This window comes from Melitaea cinxia, chromosome 14 (assembly GCF_905220565.1).
Source record: "Melitaea cinxia chromosome 14, ilMelCinx1.1, whole genome shotgun sequence".
NCBI classification, from domain to species: domain Eukaryota; kingdom Metazoa; phylum Arthropoda; class Insecta; order Lepidoptera; family Nymphalidae; genus Melitaea; species Melitaea cinxia.
The window spans coordinates 14,843,254-14,861,039 of record NC_059407.1 but is presented as its reverse complement, the minus strand read 5'-3'; the positions used below and the strand labels follow the sequence as shown (position 1 = coordinate 14,861,039).

Below are 17,786 nucleotides of genomic sequence, written 5' to 3'. Positions count from 1 at the left end.
TCTTCTGTTAAGATTGACATTTTTTCTCAATCGGGCAACTCCGTATTTTTAGCAAGATATTTCTAGCTGTGCCCTCCCTCAGTACCTTTTTAAAGGACAATTAATTTGAAAACAAGACTCAGGACTAATATTCTCAATCTTAGTATTAATTGTATGGCCTGTAGCGTGTAAGATTTACACTTCAACTACTTCGTGAAGGCCAACTGCAGACGTCACTTTACGTACTAATTTGATATCGATCAAACATCATAATCATTCATTAATATAAGTGTGTCAATATCCTCTGTACAATGTAAGGTCAAATTCAGATATGTTTAGGATTTTTGATCAACGTAAGATTGACTTTGACTGCTGACTTATTTAGAGAAGGTTCATACCCAACAATCTAAGTAAAGTAACTCACACTTAGAGGAGATTGTAGTGCTTGAGATGACCGACCTCAAGTAATTTTGAATTTTTTTATATCACTAGGTCGGAAAACAAGCGTACGGCTCACCTTATAGTAAGAGATTACCGTAGCTTTTAGACGCCTGCAACACCAGAAGCATCGCAAGCGCATTGCCGACCCAATCCCCAATCCCCCCAGGAGCTCTGGTCACCTTACTCACCGACAGGAACATAATACTGCTTGAAAACAGTATTATTTAGCTGCAATCTTCTGTAAGGTCGAGGTACTACCCCAGTCGGGCTCCTCCAGATTTTGAGGAGGAAATTCCTGCTCTTCCCTACCTCGGTTAAAAGTGTATTCTTTTCTTTCTTTAAATTTTATTATGCTTGGGATACTTTTGGTGTTGTAAGCGTCCATAAGCTACGGTAACTGGTGAATTTTGTGTTTCCGATATTTCTTGACACTACTGAAATCAACACGATCACGAGTGTACTTTACATTTTACATATAAAAGTAATACAATGAAAGTGACCACAAACATTTTAAAGAATAATTTGTCCTTTTGCAACTCATAGAAAATTAGAATGATATAATCGATACAGGTTTTATTAATTTTATGCATAAAAACAACAACGCATGGTTGAAGGTGAAATTGTTTGAAATGGAATATCAAGGTCAATAATCAAGGAGTATACGAGGATCGTAGATTATGACTAAGATATTATTAACGGACTTTCAAAAAAGGAGTTTCTCAATTTGATTGTATTTTTTTTTTTTATGGTTACCTTAGAACTTTTGACTGATTGGACCGATTTTGATAATTTTTTCTAATCGAAATGTGGTGCGTGTTATGTTGTCCCATTTAAATTTAATTGTGATCTAAACAGTACTCTTCGAATTATATTCTAATAATGCGTATTTACTTGACTATTTTTTCATGTCCCTACGTTGTATAACTTGTCGATGTAATTGCTCTCGGATTTTTTTAGTTTGCGAGCAAACACAATTATCACATAGACCCCTATACATATATAGTATCCCTTTCACGTGTGAATTCTGTTTGTGCTGTCTAATGAAAAATCTGCTGTAAGCATTGTGTATAGAGACATTTTCTTTTTACTGGCTGTTTAGTCTGATTCAAGATGAAACCTATATAAATAGTTTAAATTTCATTGCTTTAGACTGACATAGTTGAATAAAAATGAACAAAAGTTCTTTTACATATGATGATAAAAAATTTGACGACAAAACAATTTCAAAGAAATAATTAAATTTTGTATTTTAATAATTTCAGCATAATAAAAACCATAATAAAAATTTATCGAGACTGTATGTTTCAGATACATGAGAAAAAAAGAAGTTTGTCTGTTTGTCTGTGCGTTTGTGCGTTTGTGCACGCTAATCTCAGAAACAGCTTATCCGATTTAGGTGTGGTTATACCAATATATTGCGGCAAGCTTAACTTAACATTCTGTTTCATGTCAATCGGTCCATAAATAAAAAAAATTATGCCAATTTAAAGAATCACGTTGAACATGTAAAGTCGCTATTCCACGCGGACGAAGTCGCGAGCACAGCCAGTATATAATAAAAAATCATAGAAACGCTTTAAACCATTTTGTTCGTTTTAATTTATATTATCTGACAAAGGAGTTGAGCTTACCACTTAATAAGCATTATTTATTTAATCATTACATAGTATAAAACAAAGTCGCTTCCCGCTGTCTGTATGCTTAGATCTTTAAAACTACGCAACGGGTTTTGATGCGATTTTTCTTTAGTGAATAGAGTTATTCTAGAGGATGGTTTATATGAATAATACACGCATAACATAGTAGAGGAACACTGATTTTTGGCAATCGTGCGAAGCCGGGGAGGGTCACTAGTAATATAATAATTTTAAGAAACAACTGCCACCCTTGACTTCACTTGTATTTGTTATGATATGGGTAACATCCGACTGATTTTTTTTCGATAAATTTGGGAAAAAAACTTTTGGATCAGATATATACATAGAAAACGTAAAATGTACGTAATACAGTACGTAAATGCGCATTATTAGAGAAAACAAATTTTAATTGGATCACATCACAAGAACCACCTCTCAGTAACAGACACAAAAAAATAGCCGAATTGTTAACCTCCTTTTTTGGAGTCTGTTAAAAACCACTGCGCCAACGGGCTAGTAGTTAACTATTATTAAAAATTAGATATCTAATTATAATTATTTTAATAAGGTGCACTATTAAAATAATAATTATGCATTATATTAATTTTTTTATTGTATAAGTAAATTATAAATCGTAAAAAAGAATTACGCAGCTAGATAATTTTTATAACACAATTAAAACCGTTACAATAAGAAAGAAAAATCAGTTCATATCACAATTAAGTAGTAAAACTATAAAGTACTGCTATAAGGTAATTTTTCAAAATCTTCTACATGGGGAAAGAGGCCTATGCTGAGCAGTGGGATATTACAGGCTGAAGCGAACATCTAATAAATGTGAACCTGGCAATAACGACTGAACTGATTTCTGGTGTAATTTGTTGCCTGCTTTTTTGGTGGAGACTACTTTTTATCCCGACATTGCATGCAATTAAAAGGTTAAGCTAGTAAAACTGAGCATCAAAACTAATTAAGAAACCGTATAAAAATAACCATGTCATTTCAACACCGAATATATGATGAGATAAGAGAACTGCACAAATAATATTTGACAGTTAAACATAAAAAAGTCCGACACAGACAATATAGTTACAACAGATATAGTTATCTTTGATATATTTTAGAAATAAAACTAAAAAGACGAGACCTTGCTACAGTTGATGATATAAAAATAAATATAATAGAGAATTTATTAAAAAAATAACAATGCACAAAACATATCTAAGCTTTGCTTGACGCTCTTCACTCGTTGTCTATTCAACATTTTTCAAGGCTCCTATTTATTTTCAACAATGCCTTGTTACCGCCATTGTTAGCGTTTTGAGACGGTATTTGCTGGTAATTGTTAACAATACGTCAAATTCACGTGAAGAACAAAGGGTATGAATATCAATGCTTAATAATGATTAATATTTTAACGGTAAGCGCGGATTAGCGATTTTGCTAATGCAACAAAGATTGGGGAGGAATTTTCTTTAAATATATATGGCGTTCAACTCTTCAGTACGTTCCTTCAAATTGGGGTTTCTGTGGGTGTAATAGGTCACGATCTACGTGGAAAAAAACTTCAACCCAATGTTATAAATTACTTTATCTTTATATACGAGCGACTCCGGCAATGTACTTTTGCATAGCCGTCCAATGAGCGCGTAAGCACAGCTATAATTTACAGCAGTTAATAATAATTTTACTTTTAAAGTCGTGGTACGTGCTCACGAAAGGTGTCGTGCAGAATGATCCTATCAAAGTAGCTCGTTTATTTAAACAATGATAAATTTAAAAAGGGGTTGGGCATTTTTTTTAGACGGTACGTACTTACATCCACAGAACCCCTCATTTGAAGGTACGTAGTATATGTTGTAGACTCATTTTATATATTATATTAAAAAATGCTAGGATGCAAGTCAATTAAAGCATGCAAGTCAATTTTCTATGTGAAACATTGATATTGCTATACAACAACTAACGAAGAATGTATGGGCACTATTATTAAGATATGAATAGGACTTTTTACCATAATTGTAGTAGTTCGGCATTGTTGCAAATGCAATGGCCACTGCCCACTGGTATATGGGAGACATGATAATAAACATAGTACATGTACCAATTTACGTCTTAATAATAGTAATGTTAAAACTAATAGCCCTGAAAGTATCAAGATTTTTAGCTATAGGTTTAAAACAATTACCTTCTCCACCCAGTCATGGGTTTTTTCCTCAAGTCCTCCTCACTCAAGCCATAGAGACCGATGCAAGCGAGGAACCAGGCCGTCACGATCAGGTAACAAATAACGATCACGCGAAACGGAAGCAGGATCACGGTGAAGATCGCCGTCTGAAACGAAAAATTAACTTGGATATTTTCCAACTTTGCCACGGTGAATACTTTAAAAGTATTCACAAAAACATTACGTGGTTGCAATACGTAATCCATCCACAAATAATTTGTTATCTTGCGTCATGACCATTCAAAATATATTTCTTTTTTAAATGTAAACATACTACATGTAAATGCCCATTCAACATATTGGGATGGAATTCTGGATCAAATGTTCTGGGAAAACACACACAATCATAAACACAAAGTCTGAGCTCACGATAAACATCTGCAGAACTTATAAAAATATTTGTCATATCCAGTCGAGAGATCCTGAGAATCTTATACCAGCAATCAAGCACAAAAGTACAAATATGCCTATCGCTAAAATTCCTCTCAACACGGTAATTGTTAAGAATTTTCCGATTTCATTTTACTTTTTTTTAAGTTTACTAATTATTTTAAAATTTCAGAGAGTTAACGACTACGTTTTAAACTTTACGAATTTGACAGTTTGCCCGTTTCACGTGTGATTGTCCACCTATATTTATATAAAAAATCATTTATTAATTTATATTATATTTAATCTGGCTGTAATTACTACAAGAACTATTGTGTGATAAAAAGTAACAAGTGGATGCAGCAAAACAGCTAAGCCTCGCATTTTGACTAAGGTGTAGAGTCTATGAAGGCATGTAGAGTCAGAAATTTGGGCTTTGTTACTGTTTGGTCTGAACTGAAATCGAATGTTAATCTTTTAGTCATCAGTAAAACCAAGCTATAAAAATTTACTACAATAAAAAAAAATGTTATAAACAATTGCCCTTAACAAGATTGTCAAGTTGCAGGCCAACTTGTACCATCGCAACGCTGGTACCGTTGCGAATATTTTCTGACTTGATAGAAAGTACGAGATAATAATGATAAAAATCTTTGAAGGAACTCGTAATTTGTTACAATTTTTATGTGACATTACGTTTATGTATTTGGCCTACATTATTAGAGGCAGTATTTTAGTATCAAGAAAACCAAATTAAAAATACTAATTTAAAGTTATATTTGTGTTTGCTCGCAAACGAAAAAAAAACCAACTTCAGTTACATTGACAAGTAATACAACGTAATTAGACGAATAAATAGTCAAGTAACTACGTGTTATCAAAGATTACTCAAAAAGTAGTCATCAGATGTTGATCAAATTTAAACAGGACAATATGAAGAGCATCAGCTTTCGATTAAAATACGAATCTTCAAAATCGATACACCCAGTGAAAGTTATACGATATAATACAACGTGGGTCAATAAAAAATAGTGAAGTAAATACGCATTATTAGATATAACTCAAAAAGTACTTATCAGATCTTAATTACGTTTAAATATAACCACATGACACGTGGTGTGGTTAATCGTGTGGTTAACAAAAATCATCGTAATCGGTCCACCCAGTCAAAAGTTCTGAGGTAAAAACCTTTTTATAAGCCTTTTAAAAAATCTTTTTTATTGAGAAAAACTATCTATACTAATATTATAATACACAAAATTTGTTTGTCCGTTTGTTTTTGATTAACTATCTATACTAATATTATAAAGCTGAAGAGTTTGTATGTTTGTTTGAACGCGCCAGTGAGTTCCTGAGATTACTCAGGAACTACTGGTCCGATTTAAAACAAAACATTTCAATGTTAGACAGCCCATTTATCGAGGAGGGCTATGTAATATTTTTGTTCCTCTTTTCCGTGGGTGAAACCGCGCGTCACATCTAATTTTCTCATAAGGTGATTATCAAACGTCAAATGCAAATAAAATCTACATGTAAACTTACGTACACATTACAAACTTAGGTAATGTAGCCAGTTTTTTACAGCAACCTTACAAGAATTATCATTTTGAGATTCCCCATATCATTATGTTTATATACATTATCATTATCATTGTACCTACATTTTAACCGACTTTAAAAAAAGGAGGAGCATCTATTCTATTGTACTGTGTACGGTACTAAAGAATATAGCCAGGCGACTAAGGGATAACACAGTTCCGCTACCACCTTGGAACTTAAAAATCCGAACGGTGGCGGAATAACCATCCAACTGCTGGCTTTGAAATACACAGGCCGAAGACGGGCAGCAGCGTCTTCGGTGCGACAAAGCCAGCCCTGCGGTCACCAACCCGCTTGCCCAGCGTGGTGACTATGGGCAAAACACATGAGTTCACGTTATTTTTGGCGTAAACTTATGGAGGCCTATGTCCAGCAGTGGACTGTATAGGATGTATTGATGTCTATTCTATTTACATACAAATCGCGATTTTCTTTATCATTACAAGGTAAACATGAGATATACCTACATGTTATATTGTGTACCTAATATCTAACGAGTTTTCGCGCCTCTGGCGTTACTTTCCCTCGGTCATGGCGATCGAAGTGAACAATTTTCAACTTTCTTTATTATGTGAATAATGCATTAACGAGGTCGGTACTCAGTGCATAATACAACATTTGTTTTGAATCTAAAATGGCGCAAAACATAAAATCACAAAAAAATGTTTTTTTTTTTTTTTGAAAATTTCTCCTTGCCCTTTCTGTTTTCTCGTCAACTATAATATAATTACTAGCTGTGCCTTAGTGTGTCCTAGTGCCCTACTGTGCTACTAGTGTGTGATAAGTAAATGATAATTTGAAGAAATAATACACTAAAATTTAAACAGCCTTCTTCGGGCAAAGGACTATAATAAAAATCTTTCACTTCGCACCAGTAGTTTCGGAGACCACTCTTCTCTAAAATCGAAAAGGATTTCTTGCTCAGCCACGAAACGTTACAGCCGTGGGTACGTCCGTAGTGGTAATTAATGTAACATCCGTAGTAGTAATTAATGTAAAATAATGTACGTAGCAAAAATTTTTCGTCCCGACGACGGTAAGAAAGAGTTATAGATTAAGAAGCCTACCTACGTACGTATTTACTTATGTACGTTCTACAGTAGCCTATACATCCAATGTTTCCTGTTGATTATCATCAATGTTCACTTGTTCACTAACATTATCTTATATTGGTTATAGATTTTTCGCGAATATCTAAGAAAAACGTAAAATAAAAATATTACCGATATAATTAATTGAAAATTAATTGTAATAAAACAAATTTATTAACTCTTATAAAAATATGAACTGTACCTAGCGGCATTAGTAAACCATTATCTGAATCCCCTTACACATGCGGCTTGCTAGATTAATGTACACCACATTTTAAATGAATGTGATAAATACGAAACGGAGAGAGAATCATTGATAAAACGTTTTGGTATAAATGAATTTAATATGGAAAAATGATATATAAAAATGTACATTTTTATCTGTGTTAACAGAACCTTTGTCTGATGCAGCAGATTTGTTAGTTAATATGGTCTTACATCATCAATGATTCTTTCTCCATTTCTTAGACATAGTGGGAATTAGGGTATGATAGGGCTGGCATGTCTGTGTAGACAAAAGTCCCTAAAAAAGAAATGAATAAAAAGAAACCATAACCTACAATAAAAAAGATATTTATAAAGCCTTGTTTATTGAGGTAGGTTATAGGCTATAAATCTTCGCATTATCATTCACAGTCATCAAAAGTATGTTAACTATTTAATAATATCGACACGTGATAATTACTTTACTGTAACTTGCGAGAATACATTTTACGTATAAAAAAGTTTATGCGTAAAAGGTTATACATCTTACATATTGTCTATAACTTTTTTATTTTAAAAAAGTTTCTGTAGTAAAAGTCCTGCCGTAAATAATAATAATTATTATAATATGTAAGTCCGGTTGCTGACAAGCCTATCTGACATATAGATATTCATCAGGAAAAAAGTAGGTAAAAGTATAATTTATTTTCTTTTTTACGATCAAACTCTACTTTATCTGTTAAATATTTTTATGTGCAAGTATGGTAACAAAAGTTACAGTCCAAATCAAACAATTACATTATTCAAGTAGGCTTCAAAAGCACTTTTAATTTATTATTTGCGACTTCAGGCGTCTCTATCATGCCTCTATCATGGTCCTACTGGTAAATCCTATTAAATATTGTAAATGTCTATATAAACAGTTCCAAATTTAAAAATTGTATCATAATTTAAAACATTGCTTTTACTGACGTGACGAGTTGTTTCTACGTTTTTATACATATTATGTATGTTCGGGAATAACTTCGTCGTTTATGAACCGATTTTGATAATTCTTTTTTTGTTGGAAAGGAGATATTTCAAGTGTGGTATCATGATAAGGAAACCAGGATATGATGATGGAATTCCAGAGAAATCGAGGGAAGCCCTCGAAAATCGTAGTGCTACTTACGTTTTATTACTTGTCGATGTAACTGAAGTCAATATTTTTTTTCATTTACGAGCAAACACAATCATTTTTGTATTATATTCTTGCTATTAATTAAATTATTATATGCCAGCTACTGTAATCTTCAAGTTAATAAAAACAAAGCGACTAAAAATTGTAGAGTAGTCATAAGAATTTATCAATACATCTAGCAATTATTATATAAAAACTTGCAAATTAAATAAAAATTATTTACTTTTAAAATCATTACGACACCCAATTTCCCTTATTTTCCTTTTTCGAGTCTGCGCAAACGGTTACTGAGCTTTTTTTCACATAATAATGAAATATGTATATATAATAATATTAGATAAAAAAATATATCGTACCCTTATTTTGTCATATGTGTTGTCTAATTCCAATTTATGGACAAATGGATTTAATATTTCGGCTCGCATGCTATCTCGCGAGAAAGTACCCGTTTCACTATGCTTTTTACCATTCATTTTCACTATATCACAGCTCTACGTAGCGTCTTAATATTTAGTCAAACTACACTACATAGACACATTTTTCCTCATTATCTTTTAAAAAACTTATCGAACTCGGTTTTATTATGTAGCGAAAAATAAATCGAAATTATTCGCGTAAGAAGTTAACGTCCTCTTATCGCCAAGAGAAAACGATAACTAATCGTTCTCAATTCTCATATGTTTAGTGTTGACGTTGAATCAAACAAACAAGACATTTTGCCGGTTTTCTTACCAACGGCTCGTCCGCGATTGGTCAATACTATGATATTCCATAACGTCAAAGAAAACAAACTATTTAATTTTACTACTATACTCTTATAAGCAAGTTATTTTACTCTTTGCTCTATACTCATGGAGCTTGAAAGGCTATACTAATAACTGTTTGTCAAAAAAGAAGTACCTACTCTTTTTTAAGTTATCATAATTTACAATGATAAACGAATGTTATAAAACCTTTTGTTATCAAACATTCTATTAAAGAATTAAAAAAAAAATTAATTATCTATTTTTCGTCTGTGAACTGAAGTGACATTTAATCCTGAAAGACAAAATACTTCTATTTGTTTTAATTCCTTGTGCCGTAAGAGTAAATAAACATGCGTTTTTATACATATAATGGAAGCGAAAATACAAAAGCAAATCGTTGACTACTTTTCCTTTTTCGAAGATTTTTTTAATACGTCCAAAACGTGTTTGAAAATCTGCCAAAACTGCGCAATATCTATTAATAAATTGATACACCGTTGCAACAATATCAAAGAGTAAGATGAAATAACTGGTTCATCAGCTTTTATAGTAAGATGTATAATCATAATTTAAATGGCCGACATTTAACTTTTGCAGGGCTAATGTGACAGGGACACCACTTGAAGGATTTGACGGATTACAAAGAAAATTGATAGCGGCTTTACATAACCTAATATCTGATGATATTCGCGAAATTCAAACACAACGGTATGTAATTATTTATTTTGCACATAAAATACGTTATTTATGCCTTGTTATGTGAAGTTATGGTATTTCTTATCCTAGTATTTTGAACATCGTCATTTTCGTCGAATCTTTAATGGTTAATTCTTAGTGAAATCTTATCAGCAAAAATTTGTTGTATAATTGGTAGCTTCATATTTACTTTAGTCATTACAGCCTATACAGTCCACTGCTGGACATAGTCCTCCACAAGTTGACGCCAAAAATAACGTGAACTCATGTGTTTTGCCCATAGTTCGGTGCGACAAAGCCAGTACTGCGGTCACCAACCCGCCTGCCCAGCGTGGTGACTATGGGCAAAACACATGAGTACACATATATTTACTTTAATTATGATATATTTAGAGTATTATATTATCCTATAAATATTATATTTCTTTTTGTATGTACTATGAAACAAATATTCATAAAAAATATATAATTCTGCCAATCTAAATTAATTTATAATAGGTAAAATAATCCGCCGACCCGCATTAGGGTACTGCGGTGGATTAAGCTCTGATCCTTCTCCTACATGGGGAAAGAGGCCCATGCCCAGCTGTGGGATATTACAGGCTGAAGCGTAGATAAAATAAGAATGTTGAAAACTCCTTATTATTGACTAGACTGAACACTCAAATAGCTCTTGTAAAATATCTGAAATTAAAGTGTACAATAATTACAGTAGTATTTGATAATAATTTGAAACTCTTTATTTATATGTTAATAATTAAAAAAAACTATCCATATTTCAGATCAGCAGTTGAAGATTCATTTGAGAGCCTTTGTAATAAACACAAAATCTTATTAGAAAGTTGTAAGGAGATTGATTTTACACAAGAAACATTAATTATAAAGGGTACACCTCTCCAACCACCTCTGGAACAATTGCTAAAGTTTGCGGAAGAAACTATTACATTCGGAAGTGAAGTCTGTGCTCAGATTGAGACCTCATTACAGGTTCTAGCTTTTAAAGAACTTAATACAAAGTCAATTGCTGATAACTTCAAAATATCAAGTGACTGGCAGAGAAAAGTACTGGAAATCATAGCATATACATCTTTTTGTTCAGAAAACGTTATATAAAAATGGATCTCCTAGGTTCCATTTTAAATTCCATGCAAAAGCCACCGACCGCAAGCGAGGCTCAAAAAAAGGCTATCAAGAAACATAAAGAAGCATTGGAACGAAAACAGAAAGAAGAAAAGACTATCTTAGATAAATTTTGTAAGCGAGTAGAAGAAAAAATAAGCGATTTTATTATAGATGGTACAAAACCTTATTTACAATTTGAACCGATGGATCAAATGTACAGATCAGTTATACGAGATGCGGCTACTACTGCTGGTGCTCAAGTTTACTCATTCGGTCAAGAAGGTATAGATAGATATTGTGTAGTTTATTTGAAAGATAGAGGTCCATCAGAAGACGAACTAACAGTACGGAGAGCTGGTGGTATTTGGGATGAGGAAAAAGCAGCAGAAATGGCGCAAAAACGTCTTGAAATGGAAAAACAGGCTGCTTTAGAGAATGAAGAAGAAAAAAATAGAAAACGTAAGCACGGTAAAGAGGAATTGAGTGGTACATTTTATAAACAAAAATATGCTCATCTGATTGGCCAAGAAGCTGCGATCGATGCAGCTCAAAAGACAAACATGAATAAGAGTTATGGTGAGGTGCCGAGTGAGAACAAAAAGGATTTACGTTCTATAGAGCAAACAATGGCTGACATTAAAGCTAAGAAAGTTAAAAAGGCTGAAACAGAAAAAAATGTAGATGGTTCAAGTAGTTTTGGATTTTAACCTAGTTAAATAGTAAATAAATTGACTTGTTACTATTTATATTACTATATTCTTGGACTATAAAATACACTCGACTTCAAGATGTTGAGAAAATATATATTTCAATGCATATTTCCAATAATATTTTTTTTACTGTTAACACATACATATATTCACCATTCACACTTATTCGTGTCTTTAACGCTATTGTTGGATCACGAGAGAACTTCAAGTTGGAAGACTGTATATTAATATCAAATATCTTATGATAAATGTTAGGACTTAACCAATATTTGTGTCCATTTCTCTATGTAAATGAGATGTCTTATGGTCTGCAAATATGATAATTATCACACTTTAAGTGTAAAATATAGGGATTCATAAAATATACATATAGTTAGATTCTTTATAAAAAAGGATCTTCTTAATTAAAACAGTTATTAAAAATATGATTTAATATGGACACGGGGTCCAAAACTTAAGTATTGTGAGGTTTTATGTTTCCCATCTAAATTTTATTTTTGTAGAAGAATTCTCTTTTTTTTTATATTTCAAAAATTGTCTGTCAAATTATGTGTGTTGTCATAGCAATAATATTGATGACGTGAGATGTTCAAGAAAATAGTGAAATATGCGGTGCTTAATTATGTTAAATTACAAATGTGTGTCATTTTTACCGTAACGTAGTGTCCTACGTATTACGAATGTAAGCAATATTAAATTCACATAACTAATAAGACTGTACTGTTATACTGTACATAGAATAGGATAAATTTCTCTTATAAAGTATATAATGCTACAATATAATTTCAAAATCTTTTTTATGTTCGAGATTCTCTTATGACTAATGTCTAATGACCATTTTAGGATTAAATCGATATGATACTGCTTAGTAGTTTTTCATACTAGATATATAAGTTTAGACATGTTTATTTATGTCAGGTTCAAAGTATTGCACCCCCAAGTGCTGAAGCCGACATATGGTCTAGGACTACCTACCCGGGTATCGGTATATATCACCCGTAAATGCGTTCCCCTGCGATACCAAAAAAAGGTTCAAAGGGATGTGTATTGATCATTAGTATCTAAAAATGGTGATAATTTAGATAAATTGGTATATCTGCATGTATAACTATGTGTAACTAATATTGATAATTTAGATTAATTCATTGATATAGATTAGTTAATTAAAAATCTTAGATAATCATAAAACTTTTATGTAATTTACTATATTTACTTGACCATATGGGCAGTTTTACGGCTGGTTTCAATATTCTATCTATCTTTGAATTTGCTTGAATTTTGACGTAAGCTACGTACAAATTCTGTCAAAAAAAATCTGTCTGTATTAGGCAAAGCGAGAGATATATAGATTATTGAAAATTGCCTTATGACTAGTTCATAGTTTTGTACATCAACCGATAAATATATGTTGTGAAATTTGGCACAACTGAAACCATCAAAGTTATCTATCAAAACGAAAGAAATATTTAAAATCAAATGGCATAACTTTACACAAGATAGTTATTTTTTTTTTTTTTTTTTTATTAGTTTTTCATTTATAATTTGATTTTAGAATACCATCGTGAAAAGTGTTTGCACTAGTAGTGTGTCATTGTGTGTTCATATTAAATAACAACCTATATAACGAAATATCCTATTTGTATGCAATGCCAATCTAAGTAGAATATAGATAAAACAATAATTATTTTTCTACAGTAAATCATAAAAAGATAACAATTTGGACAAGGATACTTAATTTTTTTTTTTTACGTACTATGTAATGTTTTTTTTTTTCATATATAGGTTTTATAATACTGCTATAGAAAAATTGTAAGCATGGTAAAATGTATAATTGATTTATATTCTAAAAATTTGAATGTAACATGGTAATTGCTATCCGTGGAAATAGCAATAATTATTTTAATTGAAGTAATAATTTTTTTTTTTTTCAGATTACTTTTAATTGTGAAGTACTATTTTGTGTACCTGATGTTATAGTTAAAATGTAAGTAATTTAACTTCGGGATAAAAAATATCAAAATAAACTATTCTAAAATTTAAATATATATTTTTTATTATTACTTTTTTTAATGCACCAATCTTCTGACATTCTTAATAAACTAAAGACAACATTTCAGCCTATAGCAGTCCACTGCTGGACATAGGCCTCCACAAGTTCACGCCAAAAATGGCGTGAACTCATATGTGTTATCCATAGTCACCAGCTGCCCGTTTTCGGCTTGTGTATTTCAAAGCCAACAGATGGGTGGGGTTTAAATTCTAAGGTGGTAGTGGAACTGTGTTATCCATTAGTCACCTCTTACGACACCCAAGAGAAGAGAGGGGGTGGCTATATTCTAAATTGCCGTAATCACACAGGGTGGATGTAATATACAGATTTATATATATATGTATATATATATATATATATATATATATATCTCGCAAACCGCGCGATGCCAAAATTAAATATATATATATATATATATATATATATATATATATATATATATATATATATATATTACACCCATGCGCACTATATTTATATAACCACACATATGTAACCACATATCAAACTAAAGAAATGAAAGACAGTATAACTGGTTACTTCTATTACTAAAACTATTCATAAACGGGATATTTACTTACTATGTTTTTTATTTTCATTTCGTGGAGCTCGATTGTCTTGTTCACGTGACTGAGTCAAAACATGGTAAATATCCCGTTTATGAATAGTTTTAATGAAAGACAATTATTTGTAGATCCTTCACAGAAAAAAAATACACCCCAGTGTAAAGGTCTTGCGTCACATCGATGCTCGAAGTCCCCAGACATAACACCAACTTCCTCCTCAATTCATTCACAATACGCGCTGCAAAACTTTGGAATCATTTACCGAGAGTGATCCAAGACAGCACTTCAATTTATGCTTTCAGGGACAGGCTAAGGAAACATCTTTTCTCCGAAGCTATGAACCTCTCATAATTGTTGTACTCTCAATATATGTATGTATGTATGTGTATGTATGTATATGTGTATGTATGTGTGTATGTATGTATTTATGTATGTATATGTGTATGTATGTATGTATGTATTTATGTGTGTGTATATGTAGGTATGTATGCATGTACGTATATGTGCATGTAACTATGTATGTATTTAAGTATATATGTATTTTTTATATCACTAATTTTGAATGTATATATAGCAAAATAAGTATATGGCATTTTATTATTATTTTTAACTTTTTGTTCAGTTTTTTTTTTTCACTTTATCACAAATGCACTTATGAGTCCCGCGAAAACATCTTCTCTCACCACCATGGGTAGACTGGTAGAGATCTCTTACAGAGATAAGTTCGCCCTTGCCAACATTTTTTGTAAAAATGACTTGTAATTGTGATTTTTTTAAAGTGCAATAAAGAATATATATATATAAAGTAACAATGCCATGCTAAAAAAGTTACCTCCACTGTTTCCTGGTTATTGGTTGACCGGAAACGAAAATTTCAACCGAAATGAATAGTTTGCGTACTTAGCTTGTGTATATTCTTTATTTTCCTTTTTATTATTCACTGTAAATGTAATGAGTAATGACTGACACCTGTAAGTGTAGCGAAAAACCTAAAATAAACTTATCGCCAAATTAAAAGCAATAATACTATTGAAAACAGAGGTAGTAACGAAAAAAAGGGAAAATTGTCGTAAACCGACTATGCAGTTATATTACTAACTGAGTTGATAAGTTAACCCATTGTTCTACACAATCCCTTACTAAGCAACCTAAAGCTTTTAGAAAATGTATTCAAGGTGTACCTACAACAAAGAATAAATAAATAAAATAATTCAATGTTTTTTTTTAAACGTTTATTTACCATCAACACGCAATAGATAGACAAAATTTACTATACACAAAACAACAAGTTGATAACCGTTACATTATAGGGATTAATATGGATATTTGAGTTTATTGTCTATAACTCTCGTGGAGTATACTTATATTTAAGTTTTATTAACGTATTGTCACACTTATATATAGAAAAATATCTCTGAAAACAATTATCCATTTTTTACTAACATATTATGTAAAGTTTTAGTCAGTTTTGTTTTGACTCTTTTTTTTTCAGAGAATGTGTGACATATCTTGCACTAAACATTTTAAGTCGTTTGGTTAGTACGATTAAAAACTATTAATATTAAATAAATTTACTCACATGAAATCAATAATAGTCATAAATTTTCATTTTATACGTTCTTGTATTTTTCGTTTTGCAACTTTAAATAATATAGACTTGTAAGAGGGAAAGATATTAATTCGGAATATTAAAAAAATGTAAAATGTAATAACAAATTCCAAAAAACCGTAATCGTAAAAAATTGGATAAATGTTTTCAAAAACCGTTATATACTTTCTAAGATTATGTTAACTTGTGCGAAATTCGAAAAATGTGATGGAATGACATTCAAGCAACTTCTATAGGTATTATTGTCATAATACTATGTAATTAAAGATAATTTTATTGATCAGTGAATATAAAATAAACTTTACAAACGAGTACTTTTTATATTATTGTCAAGATCCATTTATAATCTATACATGATAACAATTAGTATAATATAATACGTCTGAAATAAATACATTATTAAACACGCATTTACTTTTAATGAGTAGGTATATAGCAAATCGTAAATTCCTCTTTTGGATAAAGGCATTATTCTAAATATATAGAATAAAATTCAATACATTATCTGATACAGGTACCATTGTCCAGATTTTTTTTCTTAATCATTTATTTCTCTAGAATATGCAGCTTGTTATCCTTCAGTTGATATGCCATAATTAAAATTAAAAAAAAAAATTACTTGCATAATATTATTTTGTATGTAAATGTCCCTCTTATAAGCAAAAGTCTCTCCCATTGTTTCTATGGAATCGGAACAATTCACGTGCCTGATATTGGTATACTTCACATTTTTAATCATATTGAATTTTGACCTCCAATAGTATATATTATAGGTAGGTACGTAAGTACGTAATATATTATAAATACTATCTTATATAATAATAAAATTACACAAAAAAACGAGTGTGCTTTAGACCACACGACTGAAGTAAAACTTTCTATCTTCACTAACTTATACCTCCCTTCCAACTTCCGTTCACCTCACCCGATCACATTTTTCATAACGCTTTCGTCACACATTCACCAGCTTACTCCCCAAGTCGAGCTTGCGTAAAGAAGTTTTACTTCAAAAACAAATATTGAAATATTTGCCATATTATAGTCTATATTACAAGTGTTTAATTATAGATATAATTGACTGAATGTGGCAATGAAAGCCACATGTCAATTACTATAATATTAATTCTACGAGCATTAGGCTATAACTATATAACAAGATCGTAACTATGAACAACCGGGACGCTAAATATTGGCAAATATGGCTGAACTTAGCCGTTAGAATAGAAACAATACAAGCTTATTTCTATCTTAAAATATCATAAGATATATTTTGGTTTTAAATAAAATTATGAACCGAATACATTTTCCAAATACACATTTATAAAATGGTTGATCGTTAATATCGTTTTCTTTTCGGTAATAGCAAGAATAAAAATAAATTATTGTAAAAATCATATGCATATAAAATCTTTTCTTACAAAACAATATTAAAAATTTGAAGCGTAACGTAACAAGTTCTAATATTACTAATAAAATTCTGATAGGTCAAAAATATTTTTCATTCATAAAATACATAAATTTTATATTAAAAACTTCAATAAACAAATATTAAGTGGTATT

General features: G+C 31.1%; 2 protein-coding genes and 1 long non-coding RNA gene across 5 annotated transcripts in view; 2 read left to right on the top strand and 1 right to left on the bottom strand.

Annotated features, from left to right (window-relative positions):
* The window catches only part of LOC123659615 (lysophosphatidylcholine acyltransferase), a 64,192-nt gene extending 54,813 nt beyond the window's left edge, over positions 1-9,379 (bottom strand). Inside the window, exons 1-2 of the mRNA XM_045594819.1 lie at positions 9,084-9,379; positions 4,246-4,391 (exon numbers count right to left, since the gene is read on the bottom strand). Of these exons, the coding sequence (XP_045450775.1) occupies positions 4,246-4,391; positions 9,084-9,200 (263 nt within the window). The 5' untranslated portion in view covers positions 9,201-9,379. The remainder of the gene's footprint in view (positions 1-4,245; positions 4,392-9,083) is intronic.
* A 252-nt stretch (positions 9,380-9,631) lies between these two features.
* Positions 9,632-14,042, top strand: LOC123659483 (sperm-associated antigen 7 homolog). 3 transcript variants are annotated; one of them, XM_045594696.1, is made up of 3 exons: positions 9,632-9,988; positions 10,071-10,181; positions 10,952-11,283. In XM_045594696.1, exons 1-3 carry the CDS (start codon positions 9,843-9,845, stop codon positions 11,280-11,282), a joined length of 588 nt encoding a protein of 195 aa, XP_045450652.1. In that variant the 5' UTR covers positions 9,632-9,842; the 3' UTR covers position 11,283. The 3 variants fall into 3 exon arrangements, with proteins under 3 accessions (XP_045450652.1, XP_045450651.1, XP_045450650.1); XM_045594695.1 differs by having other exon boundaries at positions 9,651-9,988; positions 10,952-14,042; XM_045594694.1 differs by lacking the exon at positions 9,632-9,988 and having other exon boundaries at positions 9,997-10,181; positions 10,952-14,042.
* Positions 14,043-14,639: 597 nt separating this feature from the next.
* On the top strand, positions 14,640-16,538 carry LOC123659672. Its single transcript, XR_006744054.1, has 2 exons — positions 14,640-14,781; positions 15,424-16,538. It is a non-coding gene; the product is annotated as an uncharacterized LOC123659672 (long non-coding RNA).
* Positions 16,539-17,786: the final 1,248 nt, after the last annotated feature.

Excerpts from the sequence above, each read along its gene's own strand:
- LOC123659483 (XM_045594695.1), top strand. The coding sequence starts at position 11,285 with ATGGATCTCCTAGGTTCCATTTTAAATTCCATGCAAAAGCCACCGACC.